Raw genomic sequence first — 22,529 nt, 5'->3', positions numbered from 1 at the left:
AATCAGATCTTATCCATGTTCTCTTTCTTCATTTTAAAATACTAAGGGGGTTCAAATGTTTTAGGCTACATGGAGCATTTTTTGTAATATTTGAGCCCCAGCTATAGGTATGCCTGTAAAACCCACATAGATTTTGTATTGACCAAATAGGTTGGTTTATTCCCCTCTCCTCTCATCCCTTCCCCCTAGTTAATTTCCACTGAGTTTTACTGCCCTCTGTGCAAATGTGTGCACTCAGTGTCTAGCATTTACTGAACGTACTTGAGAATGGGAAGGTCAGGAAGAGGGCATTGCTTGCATAACCTGTTTTTCCATTATCTGGTCTGTTGGTGTCACACAGCTTGGGGTTGCACAAAATATCAGGACCTGTGGGGCCAAAGAGCAGGTGTTTTGGAAAGAGAAACTCAGGGAGCACACTCCTTCAACGTGAGACTGTGAGGGGAAAGGTTGCATTTCATTGGAGCTGATGATGACAGTTTTTGCCCACAATGTACAAGGTTCATATTACCACCTTCAGCTCAGCAATATCTCTAGAAACCTCCCTCTGCACACCTTGCTGTACTGACTGCATCAGGAGAAAATTTCATCTCCTGGAGGCTGCTGTCCATCATTTGTTCCTAGGGACTTCAGCAGAGACTGGTGTGAAGTGAACTCATCAGGGGAGGACTCATCTCCAAGTAGCAGGTATGTTGGGTGAATAGATTGAAACATCTGTTACAAAAATGAGAACTCTAGGTGATAAAACTGTACTGTGATATAGGATTCATGGTAAATGAGTAGATTTCTGCTGTTCTTGCTATACAAAATTCGGTAACTATGTCACATGATGGAGTTATTAATTTGTTTCACTGTGGCAACTTTTCCCCTATCTGTATCTACCTCATAACATCTTGTTGTGCACCTTCAATAGACACAAGAAAATTTATTTAAAAAAAATTAATCATTGCTTTGTGAAAACCCCTCCACTTAGGTGAGTAGAATCAAAATTCCCATACTGTGTTACACTCAGAAATGACACGCAAGTGTGCCCAAGGAAAAGGAGAAACTTCAACTCACATTTGCTCTGTAAAGGCAGTGTGTCAAAGACCACAAAAAATTCATAGAGTTTTCTGCTCTGCTAATAAATGTATGAGGAGAGAGTCAGGTGCTTTCTGGGAACAAGTGGGAGATGCTGGAAAAACAACTGTATTTAATCTTCTGGTTACGTCAGAAAGGAAGCATTGTTTGCCTTGACCTACTGGTAATAACTTTATTTAAATAAAACACAAATTTTTACTTTAAAGATTTCAACTGTGGTGCTCACTCTGACAGCACATATGCTAAAATAGGGAAGATCCAGATAAGATTCACATGGCCTCTGTGCAAGAGTTTTGTATGATTAAAAAGAAAAAAAAAATCAAAACTTTCAACTAAAATTTCACTACCTTAGTCATTTTTTTCAAATTTGTCTGTGTTCTCTTTTAGATTTGTATTTTAGGCTTGGCACCTGTGGCTCAAGTGGCTAAGGTGCTAGCCACATACACCTAAGGTGGTGGGTTCGAATCCAGCCCAGGCCCTCCAGACAACAATGACGGCTACAACCAAAAAATAGCCAGGCATTGTTGAGGGCACCTGTGGTCCCAGCTACTTGGGAGGCAGAAGCAGGAGACTCGCTTGAGCCCAGGAGATGGAGGCTGCTGTGAGCTGTGATGCCACAGCACTCTACCCAGGGGGATAGCTTGAGGCTCCGTCTCCAAAAGAAAAAAAATAGATTTGTACTTTATATGTTGCATATGAAATGTTTTATATCCTATACTTTCTGACTTTATTTTAATAATCTCCTCCATATCTAAATGTTTAATACTTAGTAGAACCTCTGTAAATTGATCACATAAGGGACTGTCACAAATTGGTCAACATGGGGAGGTGGTCAACCTAAGGAACTAGATCTCCTGCAATGATATGAACATATGGTGCCTGTCCAGGCCACGAAAATCAGGTCAACTTAAGGAGGTGGTCAGCTATGGACGTGTCAAACTATGGAGAGTCTACAGTATTATGTTTACATGTATTATGTCAATGCCTTAGAGTTGCATCACCGTGTTATGTCATATTTTACGTTACCTTCTCCTATTGCTAGACTTTGGGATTTTGTTCAGTATTTGTTTATGCATATGTGACTTGAAAAATTCTGTTTAGACTTGTTTTTCCCTCTTCAATTGTTTTCTTTGGATTGATTTCCACTTCTGTAATGACTGACTCAAAGACTCTGAGTTCATGGACAAGGCCACTGCCCATTGCCCAATGCCTTTAGATATAGGAATTATGACAGATTTTTCTGCAAAGTTTCCATCTCCTTAATGTTCACTCTATTTATTAGGTGCTTTTCTTGCTTGTTTGTGCATAAATACATCCTTAGAGAGGGTTCTAAACTGTACCCTTCAGAAAATATAGTGACATTATACCCCATGGATTTGACATCATACTCTACAAGGCATCTTAGCTTTCTGGAATGTTGTACTTTTGCCCTTATAAGACAAGATATGAATGTCCTGGATTGGAGTTTTCTTCAAGGCATAACTTAATAGGCAGCACCCATAGCTCAGTGGGTAGGGTGCCAGCCACATACACCCAGGCTGGCAGGTTTGAACCTGGCCTGGATCAGCTAAATAGTAATGACAACTATTACAACAACAATAACAAAAATAGCTGGGCATTGTGGCGGGTGCCTATAGTCCTAGCTACTTGGGACGCTGAGGCTAGAGAATTGCTTAAGCCCAAGAGTTGGTGACTACTCTCAGCTATGACACCACAGCACTCTACTGAGGGCAACACAGTGAGACTCTGTCTCAAAAAAAAAAAAAGAAAATCTTTAAAAAAAAGACATAACTTAATTAAAAATATCTGAAAATCATTCTCATATCATATATATATATGCATATTTATATGCATATATATATATACATATATGTTGATTGAATGAATGTATGAATATCTCTGTACATTTATAAAGTGGAGCACTAGACAAACAAGTAAATACAACTATTTCATGCATTCAGTCATTGAGGGACTACTATATAATACCATGAAAAGCATTAAAGATAGGAAAATATATAAAATGAATTTCTTTCCTCAGAGGAATGTAAAATCTGTAAAAAGAAAAGTCTAATTCAATTTTAAGCAACATGTTTAATACCACAAATATACACAATATTTATATGTCAATTAAAAAAGTACAGAAAACCCCCAGGGTGGTAAGTTCTGCAGTGGAGATATGCAGAAACACTTATGAGAGCCCAGGATGAGGAATTATTTATTCAGCCTGAAGCAAGAGACATCAGAAGAGGTCACTGGAAATGAGAAATCCTTAAGCTGCACTTTGAGGGATGAGTAATAACCAAATTTAGAAGGAAGAGCAGAAGTGAGAAATTTCAATCTGGGAATAAAATGCAGAAAGGACAGGGGTGCTAAAGCAGGCAAGGTGTTGAAAAAATGCTTCCTGTTCTTATATGTTGGACAGTAGCAAGAGAAAAAGCTAGAAAGGTAGACTGAGTCTGTGGTACAAAAAAAAAAGATTCTATTTGCATTTCCTAAATTAATCTTAAGCTCAGTAGCTGTGGTCAAGGTGCCCTCCAGTCTTCATGCTCAGGACAGGTCTTTCCACTTCTCATACCACAAAGGAGATAGAGGGAAAGTTAACTGCCTATTGTTTTCTTCAAATGATCAACAAAGAGCTGGGATGAGGATAGGAACACACATCTGGAAAATCAGGAACATCCACCAGTTCCCACACTGCCCAACAACATGTTAAAGCAGCAGGGTCTCCAAATGTAGTTTAATCTTAAAAAAAAAAGACGTTTTTCCATAGGAACAAATGAATACTGGCTTCATTGCTGCAGGTTTTAATCTTTCTTGACTATCCCCAAGAATCGGTAGTCCTGAGGGGTTAGGCTGAAAAGGAGACACTGAGAGATCTGGGAAGTCAAAACAAACAGAGTACCAGACAGTGGAGAGCAATGCCTCAGAGCCAAACAACTAAGTGTGTGGCTAAACTGACAGAGATCCCATGGACACACCTGTACTCCCACCACGTTGGGCTTATTGTCTTTTGCACTGGGAGACATTGCACACCTGGGGGAATGCGGCACCTCTCAGTTTGGTAGGAGGACCCTGATTGAAGTGATTTGGGGAAGGATTCAAGGAGGCAGGTTTTGCTCTGGTGTGGACACTGTCAGAAAGGTGGACAATTCTATCTTTATCCTTGAAGCCAGTGGCAGGGAGCTGAGGTAAGGAAGGCACAGGAACTGGGGAGAGGGACGCCTGGCCATTTTTGTGGATAAGACTGCTCTTTTGTTTATTTCTGTGGTCAAATGCACTTATGGAGAGGTTTTATTTCTGTCTCGTTCCATTATGTCCACAGCGTGACCTTGCCTGATGGGGCTCTTCTGTGAAAGTGTTATGTTTTAAGGGCTGCTTTTATTTTTCTTTCTCAAATTTGTCCACCATGATATAGGAACCTATTTAGATAAAGAATCTGGGGAGCCAAAATCAGCAGAAGGGCCGGTAAGCCCAGACAGCAATGCCTTTCTTCTAACTTCCACTGTCCGAAATGTGTAACCACATGAGTCCATCAAGAAGTCAACTTGACCGTCTAGAAATACAAATCTTCACCATTCATTGAAAAGATTATTATTCTATAGTCACTGAATTGCCTATAAATTTTTGTAAAAAAAAATGTTATAGCTATTTCATATCCTCGTCAGCTAGTTTTAACATGTCTAGGTCTATTATTATTTTTTAAAGTCAGAAGACTATTTTTTCAAGAATTATTACAAGGTTATGGGGGGATAGGACTAATAGAGGGAATGTAGTTTTGCAAGGATGTGCTCTAGATTGATTGTTAGCGAATATTTTCCTTCTGGTCCTGGATCATGTTTTCTGGCTTTCTCATATACCTTACTTTCTGGTTTTCTATTGGATGCTGGACAATGTGAATTACACATTGATAAATGATAGGTTTTTTTTTTTTTAGTGTTGTATTTGGCTCTGATGCACAGGTAAGTTATTGGAATCATTAGACTATTTCAAGGCTTGCTTTTAACCATTAGGGTGGATCAAGAAAAGACCAGACTGGATTTAAACACCTGGATAATCCTGAACATTTTACCAGATAAAATCTTCCAACTGCAGCCTGTGGGAATACAAATCATTTTATCTTATGTGCTCCTTTCCAGTGATTCTTTCTCTGGGGTAAGGCTAAGGTCATTTCTTTGATGCGTGTGCAGATCAATAATTAGCCAAACACAGTAAGGACTGCTCTTCTCCTAAGATCTCTAGGGGGAAAAAATCTCTCTTCTCTCTTTTCTCTCTCTCTGCTTTCTGGCGCCACAATGCCTGCTCCACACTCCAACTTGTATGTACTGTATTTAGTGACAGCTCCTGGGCTCTGCTTGAGTTCCCTCTCCCTGAGCTGTGACCTGGAAGCTGCCTTTAAACAATGAGCTAATGCAACACTAGGGCTTACAATTTTGCTTTGCTCAGGGATCATAGTTCTGCATGGCCTAATGTCCAACATATGACAATTATCATTATTTCAAGTGAGAAGGCAAACCTTAGTTCTATAATATTATCTCTGTGTATTTTTCCAGTCCCCTTTTTCCTTGGAGGTGGATAGGACTTCAATGAAGAGACACTGAAGACAACGCTGGCCATTAACACAGACCTCACCACTCTTCGGTCTGAGTCCCCTCCTGCTCTTCTCACTGCTCATGCTGTTTGCTTATCTCTCTAGGTGAAGTGACCCTCCACCATGTCACTGCTGCAAGGGGCCAAGGTGCTGCAGACACTGGAGGAAGCCTTGAGGAAGAGCCTCCCTGAGTCCATAAAGGTGACTGTGGGAAATTCTGAGGGGAGTAGAGAAGAGAAACTTGGTGGGAAAGACACAAACAGACCAGCATTTATGGAGCACCTCTGTTCAGCCAGGCGCCAGGCCATGTTTCTCTCCCTTAATTTGCATCACCTCATTACAAGGTCTCTGGTATGGTGTCCGTGTCATTAATGAGAAAATGGAGGCTCAGCAAAGTTACCTGCTCGCTGTCTCTCGGAGAGGGGGTTGCTGTGGTATGATAGGAGCCTGGGCGTGTCTGAGTCCAAACACTGCCTTTTGGGCTGTACTAACTCAAAAATTAGTTCTTTGGTATTTTCCAAGGCACATTTCCTAAAAACACATGACATTTCCTCAAAGTTCTCCTCCAAAGTGTTATAAAATATATCAAAGACTTAGAAGAACGGACGGACATTTTCCCAACTAGGCCTTCAGTATGTAAGTAATAGTGAGTTCTTCCATGAGAAGCACCCAGCACACAAACATCCTAGCTTCCTTTGAGGGGAAAATGTATATCTTTTGTCTGTAATCAAAGAAGAGGAATGCTGTTTTCTTCATGAAAGTTGAGGAGCCAGGAGAACCTTCCCATCTTACCACAGATGTGCCTCATGAGGGAATCATTGGGAAACACCAAGAACATTTTCAAAATGTCTAGGACCCACTTCACACTAGGAGAAATTTAGCTCACAAAATTCTATGTCCCATAATGTTGAAGAAACCCTTTCAGCCTGGAGAATTTTTAAAATAGAAAACTCATCATAAAAACATCTCAGGGAAGTGTCCTGAGATATTTTTATGAACGTCCAAGAAAAAAATCCAGTGTCTCCCTGAGAGATTGTCCATATCTTAAGGATCGTCATGTGAAGGTAGATAATGTTAAGTAATATTAATGTTAGTAGGTTCTACTGAGATGGGACTTTAGCTTTAGATTAGTTGACTTGAAGCCACTTTGTTGTGCTAGTGAAGAACAGGGCCAGTTGTCTCATTAGTGGCATCTTTTCAGACCATTATCTGCTGAAGCTTCATATTCACAACTGTCATGAGGTCCCCCATTACTCCATTTCCCAACCCCCAAACCACAAGGTTACTCGCTTTCATAGGTTAGTTCTTATTTATTCTCCCACTTCCCCATCTCTGTCGTGGCTCTCTCAATAGCTTATCCAATATGGCAAGGTAGAGATTCAAGACAGGGTGCAGGATAGGAGACCCCAACACGTTCTCTTGAACAATAGACACAGTAGGCCTGTGCTGGCTGCTGGGAATTCATTTCCCCTCTCTCTCCAGTGGGTCATGTGAAAATATTAAGGAGTTTTAAAGATAAATGAACAATAACTAAAAATTGATTTTTATATTTGCACACATAGAAAAAGGTCCACAATCTATCCAATGGAGAAAAATAGCAAATATTGGTAATTTTATTTTAATAAAATGGTATGCTGCTACGTGTATGAATGGAAGAAAGTCTGGAAAAAGATAATATTAAATCCTGCAATAAAGATTAGTGTTCTTAAAATGATTAGTTTTATTTGTTTAAATTTTACTGTTTGCATGTATGATTTATATTTGATTGGAAAAAATTGCTATTCCCCTTGACGTAAGAAAAAAGGTAGGTCAGAGGATTATGTGACTTACATTCTCTATTTCACTCATTTCCAAAGGAGAATGTCACCATTTTATAGAAATAATCCTTGTCCTGATCAAACAGAGCACTTTGTCCCCCTTTCTTCATAAGCTGACCGTCTCCCTTTCTTGGAATCCTGCAGGTTTATGGGACTGTCTTCCACATAAGACAGGGAAACCCATTCAAGCTAATGGCCCTGGTGGACAAGTGGCCTGATTTTAACACAGTGGTTGTTCGCCCTCAGGAGCAGGTAGGGTGCCAGGTGTGGAGTGAATAGTCTTTTATGTTCATATTTCTGGGGGGGGGGGGGTTGTTGTTTGTTTGTTTGTTTTGTTTTGTTTTGTTTTTTTGAGACAGAGTCTCAAGCTGCCACCCTTGGTGGAGTGCCGTGCCGTGGCATCACAGCTCACAGCAACCTCAAACTCTTGAGCTCTAGCGATTCTCTTGCCTCAACCTGCCAAGTGGCTAGAATTACAGGCGCCCGCCACAACACCCGGCTATTTTTGGTTCTAGTTATCACTGTTGTTTGATAAGCCAAGGCTGAATTCGAACCCGCCAGCTCCAATGTATATAGCTGGAGTCCTAGTGGCTGAGCTACAGGCACTAAGCGTATGTTCATATTTCTTTAGGCTACATTGTGCTTGATATAGGCAGAGCCAAGGCACACAGCAATAAATCACAGTGATAGTCACTGTGTTGTACCATATTTCTCTGGAACTCCTCCTGTCTGCCTGAAACTCTGTAACCTAATTCCCCTGCACTCCCCAGCAAGGCAGCCCCTCACCCATGTTGCTTTGCACCGTTTAGCCATTTGACAATGTGTATGTATGTCAGTACACCATGTTGTTCATTTTTATGGTAGATATATGTATCCTGTTATTCATCAGTTAAAAACAAAATAATACATAACCAATATAGAAAATGAAGCAGTTTATACTAATAATGAAAACTAAACTGAAATAAAATGTCTTTTAAATGTGATATGAAGAAGCAAGAGGGGTATCATTGCTGACTTGTGAGTGCATTTTTGTGTAACATTTTATAACCACTTTTTAAAAATTTTTAATTCTACACTAGTTGTGGTAATGTTTTCCTCTCCTTTCCTCCTCGAAATAATTGCATCTGCTTTTAATAATTCAAGATTTTTGTGAGTAAATGTCATATTTTTCTCTGGACTTGCCATATATTTAATAACCACAGTAATTTTTAAAGGAAGTATTTCTAAGTGGTTTTTTATATCCATTGGTTTCATTGAGATTTTAATCCAGATCTCTCCGTATCAAAGTTAGTACTGTTATGTTCAGAGTTTATATGTTCTGCAAGTATTTGAAATGTAGTTAAATTTTTTCTTATAAGAAAAGCATTCACTTGCTCATTGCTATTCTTCCTGCTGAGTATGATGGAGGCACTGAAGAATGCTTTTGAAATTGTTGTCTTTGATTTGAGATTTTAACACATTATATGGATAGAGACTATTTTCATTCTAGAATGAAATTTTCATTCTAGAATTTTGTATCGTAAATTGATGGCTTGATTGTCTGCTATTTCATGTCATTATTTAAGTGATTTGGAAATAAGTGCAAAACCAACAAAAATATTCATATTTTATTACTTAAAAATACCATGCTCTACTGGAATTCTATAAAATATACCAGAATTACAATCATAAAAATAAGAATTGTGTTTGATTCCCTTTTTCCCATTGATAACAGGATATGATAGATGACCTTGATCACTATACCAATGCTTACCAAATCTACTCCAAAGATCTCCAAAACTGCCAGGAATTCCTTGGTTCACCAGATGTCATCAATTGGAAGCAGCATTTACAAATTCAAAGTAAGTAAGAGAAATGAGCTCTGTGCAGTCTCACTTCTGTGTTCTAGGCAAGTCTTCATATGATTCACGCCTCCTTTTCCCAAGCCCCAGACCCTCAGTCTGCCAACATTTTGTTCACACAGCTATAAATGTGACCGTAAAGGTGGTAAAATCCCAAACCTTAAAGCTTGCGAGGGATGGTTCTTTGGTACTAAGGATCTGACATATTTTGAAGCTATGTCTAGAACACTTAGGGAGAATTGGATGCCAGGGCCTCCCTCCCCTCTGGCCTTCTGTTCCTGGACTCAGAGTGATAGTTCACGTCCCAGAGAACTACACCCAGGTCTCCAAGGGCAATTGCCATGGTTACCAGCATGCCCACTGGAGTCAGACTCCCTAGGACAACATCTGCCTATCATTTGCTACGTGACCCTAGTCAAGTGTGAGGGATCTGAGATCGTGTGACTTAAATATAAAATATGAGAATAATAATCAGGTCTAAATCACAGCACCCTGGGAAGAATATTTCAGCTTAGTATACCTGGATGTGTCAATTTTTTTTTCTTTTTTTTTTGCTATACAGCAAACCTCATAATTCTGTGAATTAAACATGTGTGCTGAATTGCAAATCAGTCCCTCTGCTGGGCTCATCAGAGTTTGCTCTTGGAGCTGTAATCAATTCACGGATAGACTCCGGCTGGTTGCACTACCACAGCCTCACTCAGATGCCTGAATGATGGTTCTGACTGTCAGTGGTGCCAGCTGGTGACTATGGTGACTGTTGACAGCAGGAGAGGAGCACATGTTTCCAGCAGGCTGAACTAGGGGAAGCCCCAAAGTGCATGCCCTTTAAGCCTCTCCTCATGTTAAATTTGTTCTTTCCTTAGGTGAAAGCAAGTCAAATAGCCCAAGGTCAGATGCAGTGAAGCCCAATGAACAGTTGTCAAGAGCTATGGACAAATCATGGGTCATACTTTCAACAATCCATGACACTAAGAAAACAAGTCCATAGATATTGGCTACCATTTTTTTTTTTTTCGATTTTTGGCCAGGGCCAGGTTTGAACCCACCACTTCCGGCATATGGGGCTGGTGCCCTACTCCTTTGAGCCACAGACGCTTTGGCTACCAAAACTCGTCTGCTTTCACTGTGAAACCTACATGTTTATACAGCTCAGGAAATTTATTTCCAGTGTCAGTATTGCCACTAAAGACATGACCATGACTGAATTCATCTCTGAGCATGTTTTCATTAAAGTAAAACAAACCAAAATATTTTTTATAAAAATCTTACTATGTGACCCAGATCACAAAATGGCAGCACCAAGCCCAGAATCAAAGGTGTAGGACTCGAAATCACAGACACTTCCTACTGCACTCCAGTAGGGAGAGCTGCTCCTGCTATGTATCTGAACCATGACGTCTCTCCCTGTGATCCCATCTAGGTTCACAGCCCAGCCTGAACCAAGTGATAGAACATCTTGCAGACACTAAATCTTTCAAAGTCAAACGAACACAACGCATCCTGTATATAGCTCCTCAGACAGCCAAGAAACTGGCTCCCTCCCTGCTGGATACACAGAATTTACCACCCACTGATGGCAAGCCCAAGCCCATGTGAGTTGGAAAACAGTCACTCTACACCACTCACGCCTCCCCCAACTGAAGTAGCCCCCAGCTTCTCTCTCTGCTGGCACCCTGGCCTTTCCACAATCAGTGTTCTGCAAAGTAATAAGGTCGATCTTTTACGATGTAACTGACACCATGTTCTTTCCATGCTTGAAAGATTCCATCATTTCCCTTCTCATCTGGAATAAATCAGCTCTCTGGCTACCACTTGGACCTTTCCTGCCCTTTCTGCTCACTTCCCCCAACAACACTGGCCTTCACTTCCCCCAACACTGTTCCTCCATCATCACAAACTCATTCTCAATCCAAGACTTTGCATTTGCTATTTGTACTGTCCACTCTCTCTCAAGACAATAGAGGGACAATAGAGGTAAGCAGTATGTTAACCTTACTTACAGATGTTGTTTTCTTTTCGGATTCTCCATAGCAACCAAGAGATGTTTAAACCCACATCCTTGGATGTTACACATGCTGCCTTGGTGAATGAGTTGTGGGCTCTTGGGGGCAATGAGAGAAGCCAGAAATTCATTGAGCGCTGTATCCAGGCTTTCCCCAACATTTGTCTACTGGGGCCTGAAGGGACCCCTGTGTCCTGGAGCCTAATGGACCAGACTGGAGAGATGCGGATGGCAGGCACCTTGCCAGAGTACCGGAACCATGGCCTCGTCTCCTATGTTGTCTATGCCCACGAGCAGACAACGGACAGGCTCGGCTTTCCCATCTATGCTCATGTGGACAATAACAACAAAGCTATGCAAAAAATGAGTCACAATCTGCATCATGTCCCCATCCCTGGAGGCTGGAACCAGTGGAACTGTGTGCCTCTGTGAACACAGCCTGAACATGCAACCACGTCATGTGGATCTGGCATATAACTGGAGGAGTGGACAGTGGATGAAAGTAAGAATAAATGGCCATCAATGGGAAAGAAGTGGGCACTATGTGAACTCTTTGAAGCACTGAGATGGTCCACAGCATTGCAGAATCCCTGCACCTTACAGTTCTCAGTAAGGAATTGAGAGAGAACTTGTAGGATTCCTGTGACATCCCTTACTCAGCTACAGATTGCCCCCAATCTCTTCTCCTGGAATACCTAGTGCATGAGCTGGGAGATCCATGCCAATTTGGGGTGGGACTTGGGAAGGAAGGGGTAAAATTTTCCGGGCAGTATTATTTATTCTTTTTTCTTGGCCTTTCCCTTACTCATAAACAGGTGGTCTTTCTTCATTAGGGCTTCAGAAATTATCCTTCCCTATGATTGCTTACTTAATAGGTACGTGAACTGTATCATAGCAAACATATTTGAGATATACAGGTTAAACACACAGAGCAGGGAGAGTTATTAGGGCAAAACTCAACTCACACTACCCTGTCCTCTTTCAGATCTCAGTCCAGGAAAAGTAATACAACGTGGCTTTTGTGGTTGAGCATCCTAAAATTACCACAAATACCACAGCACCCCCAAATATTGAGATTTTGCTATTTAATTCCACACAATTTTGATTGTGTTTGTTTAAGCTAAGTGGTTCATGATGGGAAGAACATGGGCTGATCATAGGAAAGGGGGAAGGTGAGGTACACCCAGACCCAGAGAGGTGGGTATTTACCCAGAAGAGAGAAGCTGAGGGCAGGGGAGAGTGGCATGAGTAACTGCTGCCCCACCTGACTTCAGCACATCACAAGTCTTAGTTTATTCCTGTAGCCAGAACTAAATACTTGCATTGGGTAATTCATAAAGAACAGAAAATTATTTCTTATGGTTCTTGAGGCTGGAAGTTCAAGATCAAGGTGCCAGGAGATTTGTGGTGTCTGCTGAGGGCCCAGTCTCTGAGTCCCAATGATGCTTAGTCGCTGTGTCCTCTGGAAGGGATGCACACAGTGTGCTCAGTGGCACAAGTGCAAAAGTGCACAAGAACCAAACCAGCCTGACTGGTTCCCTCTGGTCTTTGTACAAGGCATCAGTCCAGCTGTGCAGGTGCAGTCCTTGTGGACTAAGTACCACCTAGAGGGCCTACCACTTAATGCTGTTGCATTGTGGATTACGTTTGATACGAATTAGGGGGGTGACAAACATTCAAATCATGTTATTAATTCAGGATGTCTGGACTGTATGAAGTTCAGATGATTGTCTATAGAATGTTAGTTGTTTGGGGGAAATAGCAGGAGAGAAATGCTTCCAGGTTGGGATAGGTTAGCTAGGACAGTTTTCTGTCCTAATACTTTATGAGAAAAATAACTCATCCGGGTAGATACCTAGTACTGGTATTGCACAGTTAAATGGTAGGGCAACTTTTATTTCCTTGAGACTTCTCCATACTTCTTTCAAAAAGGCTGTATTAGTTTGCAGTCCCACCAGCAGGGTAGGAGTGGTCTCTTCTCTCCACATCCATGCCAACATCTGCAGTTTGGGGATTTTGTGATGTGGGCCAATCTTACTGCAGTTAGGTGATATCTCTAAGTGGTTTTGATTTACCTTTACTAGGTATCTACCCAGAAGAACAAAAATCATTTTACAGCAAAGACATTTGCACCAGAATGCTTATTGCAGCTCAGATCACAATAGCCAAGTCATGGAAGTAGCCTAAAAGCCCATCAACCCATGAACAGATAAACAAATTTTGGTAGATGTATACCATGGAATACTAAGCAGCCATAAAAAGAGGGAGACTTTACATCTTTTATGTTTACCCAGATGGAGCTGGAACAAATTCTTCTTAGTGAAGTATCTCAAGAACGGGGGAAAAAAGTATCCAATGTCCTCAGTACTATGAGGAAACCAATATATAAACACTTACACATTCATACTAATGATAAAACACAAAGATAGTCCAGAAAGAAAGAGGAGAGAGAAGGGAGAAGGGAAGGGAGAGGATAGGGTGAGTGCAGGGAGGGTATGTGGTGGGATCTCACCCATTATACACAATGCAAAGGTACATTTCAAAACAACTAAGAGTGTGTTATGTCTTACATCAAAAATAAGTAAGTGAGGTGATGGTTGTGTTAATTAGTTTGATTTAAACATTCTACATTGTATATCGAATCATCACATTGTACCCCATAAATGTATACAGTTATGATTTAATAAAAATTAAGTAGAAAAAAAAAGAGAGAAAAAGAACTCACCAGCAGCACCAGGCATCAAAATAAGCTCTGGAATGAAAATAATACCTGGATTATAAACCTGCTCCTTTCTGTTGCACCTAAACTCAGAATTAGGCTCCAGAATTGAGGAAGAAGCCTCCCTGTCTTTCAAAAACAATGCCAGAGGTTTTATTTCCAGGATTTATCAATCTCGCCAGCATGACACTGTGGACTGGATACCTCTTTGCAGGAGGAGCTGACCTGTGCATTACAGAATGTTACAATGACCCCTTGTCTCAGAGTTCACAGAAACCTCAAACTCTTGGGTTTAAGCGATTCTCTTGCCTCAGCCTCCCAAATACCTGGGACTACAGGCGCCCGCCCCAGTGCCCAGCTATTATGAGATGAGGTCTTGCTCTGGCTCAGTTGGTTTCAAACCTGTGAGCTCAGGCAATCCACCTGCCTTGGCCTCCCAGAGTGCTAGGATTATAGGCATAAGCCACCGCATCCAGCCTCCAGTCCCACTTTTGATAACTAAAAATGTCTCCAGATACTGGAGACACAAATCCCCTCTTGAGAGCCACTGGTTTAGAGTAGTGGTTCTTAAACTTGAGCATATATAAGAATCACCTGACACGCTTGTGAAACCAGAGATTATCAGGCCTCACATCTAGATTCTTTGATTTAACAGATCTTTACTAGAGCCTCAGAATTTATATTTCTAACAAATTTTCAGATGATTCTGATAATTGCTGGTCAAGGAACTATGATTTGAGAACCACTGATTTAGAGAAATAATAAAACATGTCCAGTTTCTTAAGACAATAGGTAAAAATCTCGAAACCCTCTTTAGACATATCATTTTCCCTTTGTAGTTGGAATGTAAACCTTTGCTCTAAGTGAGTCATAATATTCTTTCATATAACATTCTTAAAGTTTTTATGAATTGACCATTTCAGTGGTGACAAAATATTTCATCAATCTGAAACAGTGTAATTCACTTCATCTTTTTTTATTGGTGAATGCGGAGGTTTATTTTCTTTTACTTGTTCTTTCCTTCTGCTTTTCATTCCCTTCTGCTTTCATCCTTCCTTCCTTATTTGTCTATTTTCTTTTCTTGTTGTTTTTGAGACAGAATCTCATTTTGTCACCTTTGGTGGAGTGCTTTGGCATCATAGCTCGCAGCAATCTCAAACTCCTTAGGCTCAAGCAATCTTCTTGCCTCAGCCTCCTCAGTAGCTGGGACTAAAGGTGCCCCCCACAATGCCCGGCTAGTTTTACCGATGGGGTCTAAGTTTTACTCAGGCTGGTCTTGAATTCCTGAGCTCAGGCAATCCACCTGTCTCGGCCTCCCAGAGCACTAGGATTACAGACATGAGCCACTGGGACTGCCCTTCTGTTTTCTAAATGTATTTTTCTTAAAGAATATTCTCATGTCTCAAAGTGGCAAAAGTAAAGGAGGTGACATTCTCATACGACTTGATTTCAGTTTCCAGAGTGCCCTTTCTCCCTGCTGCGAGCACAAAAATAGATATGCCCAGTTTTCTACAACTTTAATTCATTGCTTGCTGTGTATCAGGCACTGTTCTATGCACTGGAACACATCAGTGAATGAAAGAAATATTTCTGCAGGGTTTACAATCCATGATCATTTAGAAAGTTACTATCATATTATAATCATAAACATTGTGTGGTACAATTTGTGGTGGAAAATGCCAGGTCTGCCTCTTAAAAACCGTACATGCTGGGGGCAAGGCATTAACTCTCCATGTTCTAGTTTTCTTCAGCTATGAAATGGTATCCACCCTATAGGACTGCCATGAGGATAAAGAACTTAAGGATTCAATAAACTTTAGATACTATATTTATAATTAAACACCGGGAAGGCACAATGATTGCTAGTGTGAGTCAGGTAGGAAATGCTTACCAGGCTGGACCCAAGTAATATTGTTTCCAGAATATGGATTAAAAATCAGGTCCAATATGGTTTGGTACCAATACCTGGGATGCCAAACTCTGCTTTCACTACTTCCTCATAATAAAAACCTGCTGGTTGCAGAACACCAGAGATGCTTTATGAATAAAGGAAAGTATACCTTCCGCTACTGAGTGTGTGCAGTGCTGAATGCAAACAATCACCCCACATCAACATTCACCTGGGTTGTTTGGAATCTGACCTGCAGGGTCTTTTATTTAGAACGACATCCTCACCATCCTCCATGGCCCCACACGGGAGCATGTTGTCCATCTGTACTGCTCAGCAGCAACACAGATCCCCCTCCTCATCTGGAGCCTCCTTCACATCACCCTGGGCCAGTCACCTCTACAACCTGGCTTCCACCAAAGTCCTTTGAGAAATAAGCTGGGTACTTCCTCATATGGAAATTTCCCTTTACATGTTCTACTTCCTTTAACTGCCTTTGTCAAGAATAGTAAAGACCACATTCATTATATTTCAGCTAGATATACTCTCCAGCTAACTTAATACCCCCACAAATAACGGCTGGGAAAAACAAAACAAACAGCAGATTTGGCATGAATGATGTTGGCCTTTGAAACACCTGCATTGCAGAAAGGAACTGGATTCTGTTAATCACCAGGCAGAGTCCAGGGGTCCTGAGACTCCTTTCTGAAATTATCAAAATAACAGGCTGTCATTTCTATATAAGTGCCAGATTGGGCCCCTCCAAGAATTATCTATTGTGAGTAAGAAAGGAGAGTCTTTGGGATACTGAACTAGGAAGAGATACCTTGTTCTCAGGTAAAGGAAATTACACCTATAATCACAGCATAAGGCAGATGGTGACCTCACATTCCTGACACCAAGAATGTGAAACACACAGCAGGGCAGCAGAGAGCAGCACTTTGTACTCACAAGCCAGCTGATTTAAAGGGCTATTGGAAAGGGGCACCTCTATTGTAGACTTTTCGAAGGATTAGAAAATATTTGTTATTCTGCAATTTGAGTAGTTTTCTTTGTCTAGGGACAGGGAATGCTGTTTTATTATGAAATCGCTAATTCCTTCATAAATTTTTTTCTCAATAGAGATACAATCTATATATTTATTTTTATTATTATTCATTACAAACATTAACTTATAAAGTAATATTTTATAATTTACATATTCCTACTAATACAGGGTGTCCATAAAGTTTGTGTACCATATTTAAATTTCACATGAACTTTATGGACACCTGTATATAGTATTAATAAAAATTGTAGCATGCATTAAGCTACAAATATGCTTTCCAGCTTTGATCTTGTTGATCACTACTGTAGGGGACCCTTGAGGGAGGAGAAGAAGATAAGAAGTAGGCAAGGAGGAGATATCTTCTTGCTGATGATATTATCACACAATAAAATCTGAAGTCACTGATCCCACGTATCAGGCAGAGTCTTCAAGGACTCCTTGAGGACTCCCCCTTCATCTTCTGGATGAACACACGTGATGACTTTGGCTCTTGGCCATAGATGAGACAGGATGGTGAAGAAGAAGGAAGTAAATCCGTGCTTTAATCTCAACTTGTGAATCCTACTACTCTATTTATAAGTCATTCAAGTCTGACATTTTTAACAATAATATTTAAAGAGTGTAAATAATGTTTGCTGTCATTTTTATAATAATCGGTTAATTAAATAGTTTTAACATATTGACATAGTTATTTTTTCTTCAAAAGACTTCACTTTTTGGTAACAAATGAAATATTCCTTTCTTTTTTAAGACAGAGTCTCAAGCTGTCACCCTGCGTAGGGTGCCATGGCATCATCATAGCTCACAGCATCCTCCAACTCGTGGGCTAAAGTGATCCTCTTGCTTCAGTTTTTCTATCTTTAGTAGAGATAGGGTCTGACCTTGTTCAGGCTGGTCTCAAACTCCTGAGCTCAGGTAATCCACCTGCGTCGGCCTCCCAGAGTGCTAGGATGACAGGCATGTGCCATCATGCCTGGCCCAAATGAAATATTCTGAAATGCTAAGTAATTCTTGTAATTCCAGAAAACTAACTTTCTAAAAATTACACATATAATAAATCTAAAATTTATTGGGACTTCCAATATTGAAACAGAGTTTTAATAAGCTATGAACTTAAAATTATAAATCTAAGTAAATTACCCAGTTGTACCTTTTAAATTAGATTTAAGGATTGTTACTTTAACAAGCAAATTCTTTCATGTTATTATAAGTACTAGTGGTACCAAAAAAAAATGTATTCGCAATTTAAGTGATGTTATCTATTCTGTATAGTACTTCTCTCTCTCTCTCTCTCTTTTTTTTTTTTTTCGCTGTTTTTGGCCAGGGCTGAGTTTGAACCCACCACCTCCCGCATATGGGGCTAATGCCCTACTCCTTTGAGCCACAGGTGCTGCCCTATGTAGTACTGTTCACTTGCCACAATCAGAAGTATCTGGACAACAAGTGCCTCTGGTAATGGGAGAAGTCAAATATGACTGTATTCATCTTTTGTTATCTGTATATATTGAGCATTACAATTGTAATACAGTTTTTTCCCTTCTTTAAAATACGCATACATTTCTTGGGCACCCTCTGTATATAAAATACTACATAGTCATCACTTCCTATTTAAATAAAAAATGTGTGTTCAACGAGTCTGATTCCTATGAACCAAATAGCTCTCTACCAGGAGGTATTTGCTACTCCGGGGGATATTTGGCAATGTCTAGAAATGTTTTGGTTCTCAGAATTGGTGGAAGATAAGAGTGAGAGGGAGGGAAGTTGCTCCTGGTAGAAGCCAGGGATACTGCTGAACATCCAATCACGCACAGGATGTGGGAGGTAGATAGGCTGGTCTCTCTGCAGGGTGCTCTGCCTCCATCCAGGGCGTGCATCAAACCTGGGGGCTCATCAAGACCACTGAGGATGAAATGAGCCCAGAGGTGCCCAGCCAGGGCAAAGTCGCTAAAACTATCCTTGTGGGAATTGAATATGGTGGGGGAGGGGGGGAGAGGGTTAGTGGGAAGTATGGGCGAGTGGTTAGAGTAGGGAGGCTGGCTTGCTTGCCCTAGGGCAATGAAACTTGTTTTCCCCTCCCCCTTTCTATGCAGCCCTTTCCTCTTTACCCAGTCTTCCTGCAGGATTGGGACTCTTTCAATCCCATTTGACACTTTGACATTTTGCACATATGCTCTGTCTTAGAGATCAATAAAAGGTTTCTGAGAACTCAGAAAACTGCTCCGTTATCTCAGTCTGCCACATGGGATTCTAGTCAATGTCTGCCCCTCTCTCGACTTCCAGACTTCTGGCATTAAGTTGGTGTAAAGTCTCATTATTTCCCCCAGTTGTCTCCCCTGTTGACTCCAAACCCAGGTCAAGGCCCACAAGAGGATAGCACCTCATAGCACAAATATCTGTAGTGCAAAGGTTGAGGCCGTTGTCCCTGCAGAGCAGTTCTAGATCAACCCCAGGCCACCATTAAATTTGCCACCCTAAGAGGATGAACCCAAATCCCAGCCACCTTTATCACCTGATAACTAGGTGTAAGAACAGTGAGGGAAAATATGACCTCCCCTAAAGAATAAAATAAGATGCCAGTGACCAACTCTGGACTGATAAAGATATGTGACCGTAGGTAAAGAATTTGAAATAGCAGGTTTGAGGACGCTCAAGGAACTTCAGAAGAAGAAAGAGAGAGAGAGAGAAGCAACTGGGAGATTTACAAGAGACACTTAACACATTTTTGAAATAACTTATAAAAAGTCAAGGAAAAGTCCTGGAGCTTAAAAATACACTTGAAAAATGGAAAAGGGCATCAGAGTTTATGAAAACAAAGTTATCAAAGAGAAGAAAGAAATAGTGAGGTAAAATAGAGACTGTTTAAAAATACACAGTCAACACAGAGTAAAGGAGAAAGAATGAAAAACAATGAAGACTACTCAAAAGACAGCCTCAAAGGGCAAATCTTAGTTCCTGACCTACAGAGAGAGTAGAGAAAGAGATATGGGGAGAAAATGCACTTAAAAGAATAGTCATATATAACTTTCCAAGCCTAGAGAAAAATATGAATATTCAGGGACAAGAAAGTCAAAACTCACCACGCACATTCAATCTGAATTGAACAATCTTAAGGCATATAATAATCAGACTCTCACAATTTTAGAGCAAAGAGAGGATCATAAAAGCATTCAGAGAAAAGGAGCAAGGGGCTTTGATATATCAGGCAGCCATCTTGTCAGTGCAGACCTCACAGGGCAGAAGGGAGTGAGACAACCTATTAAAAGTGCTGAAAAAAAAAAACTTCCAGTTGATAATTCTTTACCCAACAAAACTATCTTTAAAAGATAGTTTTAAGACATGCCGGAAAAAGGAAGACACTACCAGACACACAAGCTTAGGGCATTGATCACCATTAGACCTATTTCCCAAGAAATGAAAGAGATTTCTTCAATCTGAAAGAAAAGGACTCTGAGGTCCATGGAGAAATCATCTGAAGGAATAAAACTCACTGATAAAATAAATACACAGACAAATTTATAATACTCTGCTACTGTAATTGTAGATACTGTGTACTTTTAGCATGATGAATAAATGATAAATTTATCAAAAATAACTACAATAATTATTGACATACAGACATCATAAAAAGATAGAAGTTGAGGCAACAAAAAGTCAGAATGTGGGGGATAGACTTAAAGTGTAGAGTGTCTTACTTTCTTTGTGTATGTTTATTTTCTTTCTTTTCTGTGTGATAAATGTAAATTGGCATCAGTTTAAAATAGCATAAAATAACCATAAGGTATTTTTAAATTACACATTTATTTAGTATATAAATATATATATATACAATTTCAGATTAATTGTGAGGATATAGATGATTAGGCTACATTGTGTTTGTTAGATAAAGTCTAAGTTGTATTCAGCCCTTCACCCAGGAAGTGTTTCACCCAGAAGGTGTGCCATATACCGACATTGTGCCTGTTAAGTGAGAGCTTGCCTGGTCCCTTCCCTCCTTCCCCTACCCTTCCATCCTACTCCCTCACCCTACTTGGATTAAATTATGTTTTTCTGTCCTGCGGGTGTGCAGTTGCTCATCTACTGGTTTCATGTTGGCATTGAGTATACTGCATACTTGTTTTTCCATTCCTGTGATATTTTACTAAGGAGAATGTTCTTCAACTCCATCTAAGCTAATCCAAAAGATGTAAAATCAAAAAAATAATTTATCATGACCAACTGGGCTCCATCCCAGTGACGCAAGGATGGTTCAACATACACAAATCTGCCAACTTAATCCACCACATGGCTGTCAAAACAAAGACCATATGACCCTTTTAATAGACACAGAAAAAGCATTTGACAAAATTCAGCACACTTTTATGATAAGAACACTTAGCAAAATAGGCACAGATGGGACTCACCTCAAAATTAGAAAGGCCATATATGACAAAGCTACAGCCAACATCATACTGAATGGGGAAAAATTGAAAGTATTCCTGCTTAGAATAGGAACCAGAAAAGACGGTCTACTATCTCCACTTCTGTTCAACATAAATGGGGAATATGATGAGGGATATTGGAAAAGCAAACATAGTTATGTGGACTGTGTGGGACTGGGTAGGAGAACAATCTGTCAAAACAAACAAACAAACAAAAAAAAAAAACAATCTGTCATCTTTAGGTGAGATTTACTGAATGAAGGGATTTAATAAGAGACCTTTTGTAGGGAAAAAGGTACATCATAAAAACTTGGAATTTCTGCTGTAGAACATCATGGAAACTTTGAATTTTCTTTCCATTGTCTCATGAGAATGAGTCTTATGAGGTAAGGTACTAGACCTAGAACCTTAAGGGAAAAAATTATTCTACTAATTACAGGGAGGCCATAAAATTTGTGTGTGATTTTAAATTGTACATGAACTTTATGGCCGCCCTATATTTTCTACAAACATTTTTACGTGCATGAGGCACTATGCTAGACCGTCATTTCCTTAATATAACATCTCAAAGTGCATACCACACACCAGAAACTTGTCTAAGTAATTTCTGCTTAAGCACTTATGATGATGCATATCTAAATAAAGAAAAGGCCATCGCAGTTCTGCTTATAGTTAGGACTTATAAAGCTGGAAACATCATTGCTACCACCCTAATGGTAAGACAAGACTGGATAAACTCCAAGATCATATGTGTTCTCGAATGAATTAGGGATCTGAGGAGGGAGGGCAAGTTGATAGAATTCCAATTAAGCACAGGCCCTTCTTAGGTAAGGAAGGACCCATAACTGTCTCAGCTGTGGCAGACAAAGGGAAAGAGCCTTTAATTATTATTCACATCCCTATGAAGTAAGGGTTATTATTCATTTCCATTTATTGATACATAAACTGAGGGAAGGGGAGGTGAAATAATTTGCTCAAGTTCACACTATAGGTCAGTGGTAGAGTTAAGATCCAAACCCTGTCAGTCTGGGACCATCTCCCTCACTGCAACCCTCTGTGCTGTGCTCCCCCTGTCATCACAGCCAGCCCTTCAGGCAGAACCCCAGAGAAAACGCTTTGAATGCTAAG

At 40.3% G+C, this 22,529-nt stretch overlaps 1 protein-coding gene across 1 annotated transcript; it reads left to right on the top strand.

Annotated features, from left to right (window-relative positions):
• The first annotated feature begins 364 nt into the window (after positions 1-364).
• LOC100958553 (glycine N-acyltransferase-like) lies at positions 365-11,956 on the top strand. The gene is made up of 6 exons (XM_003801363.3): positions 365-684; positions 5,771-5,866; positions 7,627-7,734; positions 9,197-9,323; positions 10,747-10,918; positions 11,358-11,956. Exons 2-6 carry the CDS (start codon positions 5,789-5,791, stop codon positions 11,758-11,760), a joined length of 888 nt encoding a protein of 295 aa, XP_003801411.1. The 5' UTR covers positions 365-684; positions 5,771-5,788; the 3' UTR covers positions 11,761-11,956.
• Positions 11,957-22,529: the final 10,573 nt, after the last annotated feature.

The sequence above is a fragment of the Otolemur garnettii genome, unplaced genomic scaffold (assembly GCF_000181295.1).
Source record: "Otolemur garnettii isolate 467f Iridium unplaced genomic scaffold, OtoGar3 scaffold00209, whole genome shotgun sequence".
NCBI lineage: Eukaryota > Metazoa > Chordata > Mammalia > Primates > Galagidae > Otolemur > Otolemur garnettii.
The sequence above is the reverse complement of the archived record's forward strand: the minus strand, read 5'-3'. Positions and strand labels throughout refer to the sequence as shown.

What these genes read in the sequence shown, in the direction of transcription:
- LOC100958553 (XM_003801363.3), top strand. Translation starts at nt 5,789, where the DNA reads ATGTCACTGCTGCAAGGGGCCAAGGTGCTGCAGACACTGGAGGAAGCC. An exon ending in TTGTTCGCCCTCAGGAGCAG is followed by an intron (nt 7,735 to 9,196) that starts GTAGGGTGCCAG and finishes CATTGATAACAG; the next exon opens with GATATGATAGATGACCTTGA. An exon ending in GCAGCATTTACAAATTCAAA is followed by an intron (nt 9,324 to 10,746) that starts GTAAGTAAGAGA and finishes GATCCCATCTAG; the next exon opens with GTTCACAGCCCAGCCTGAAC.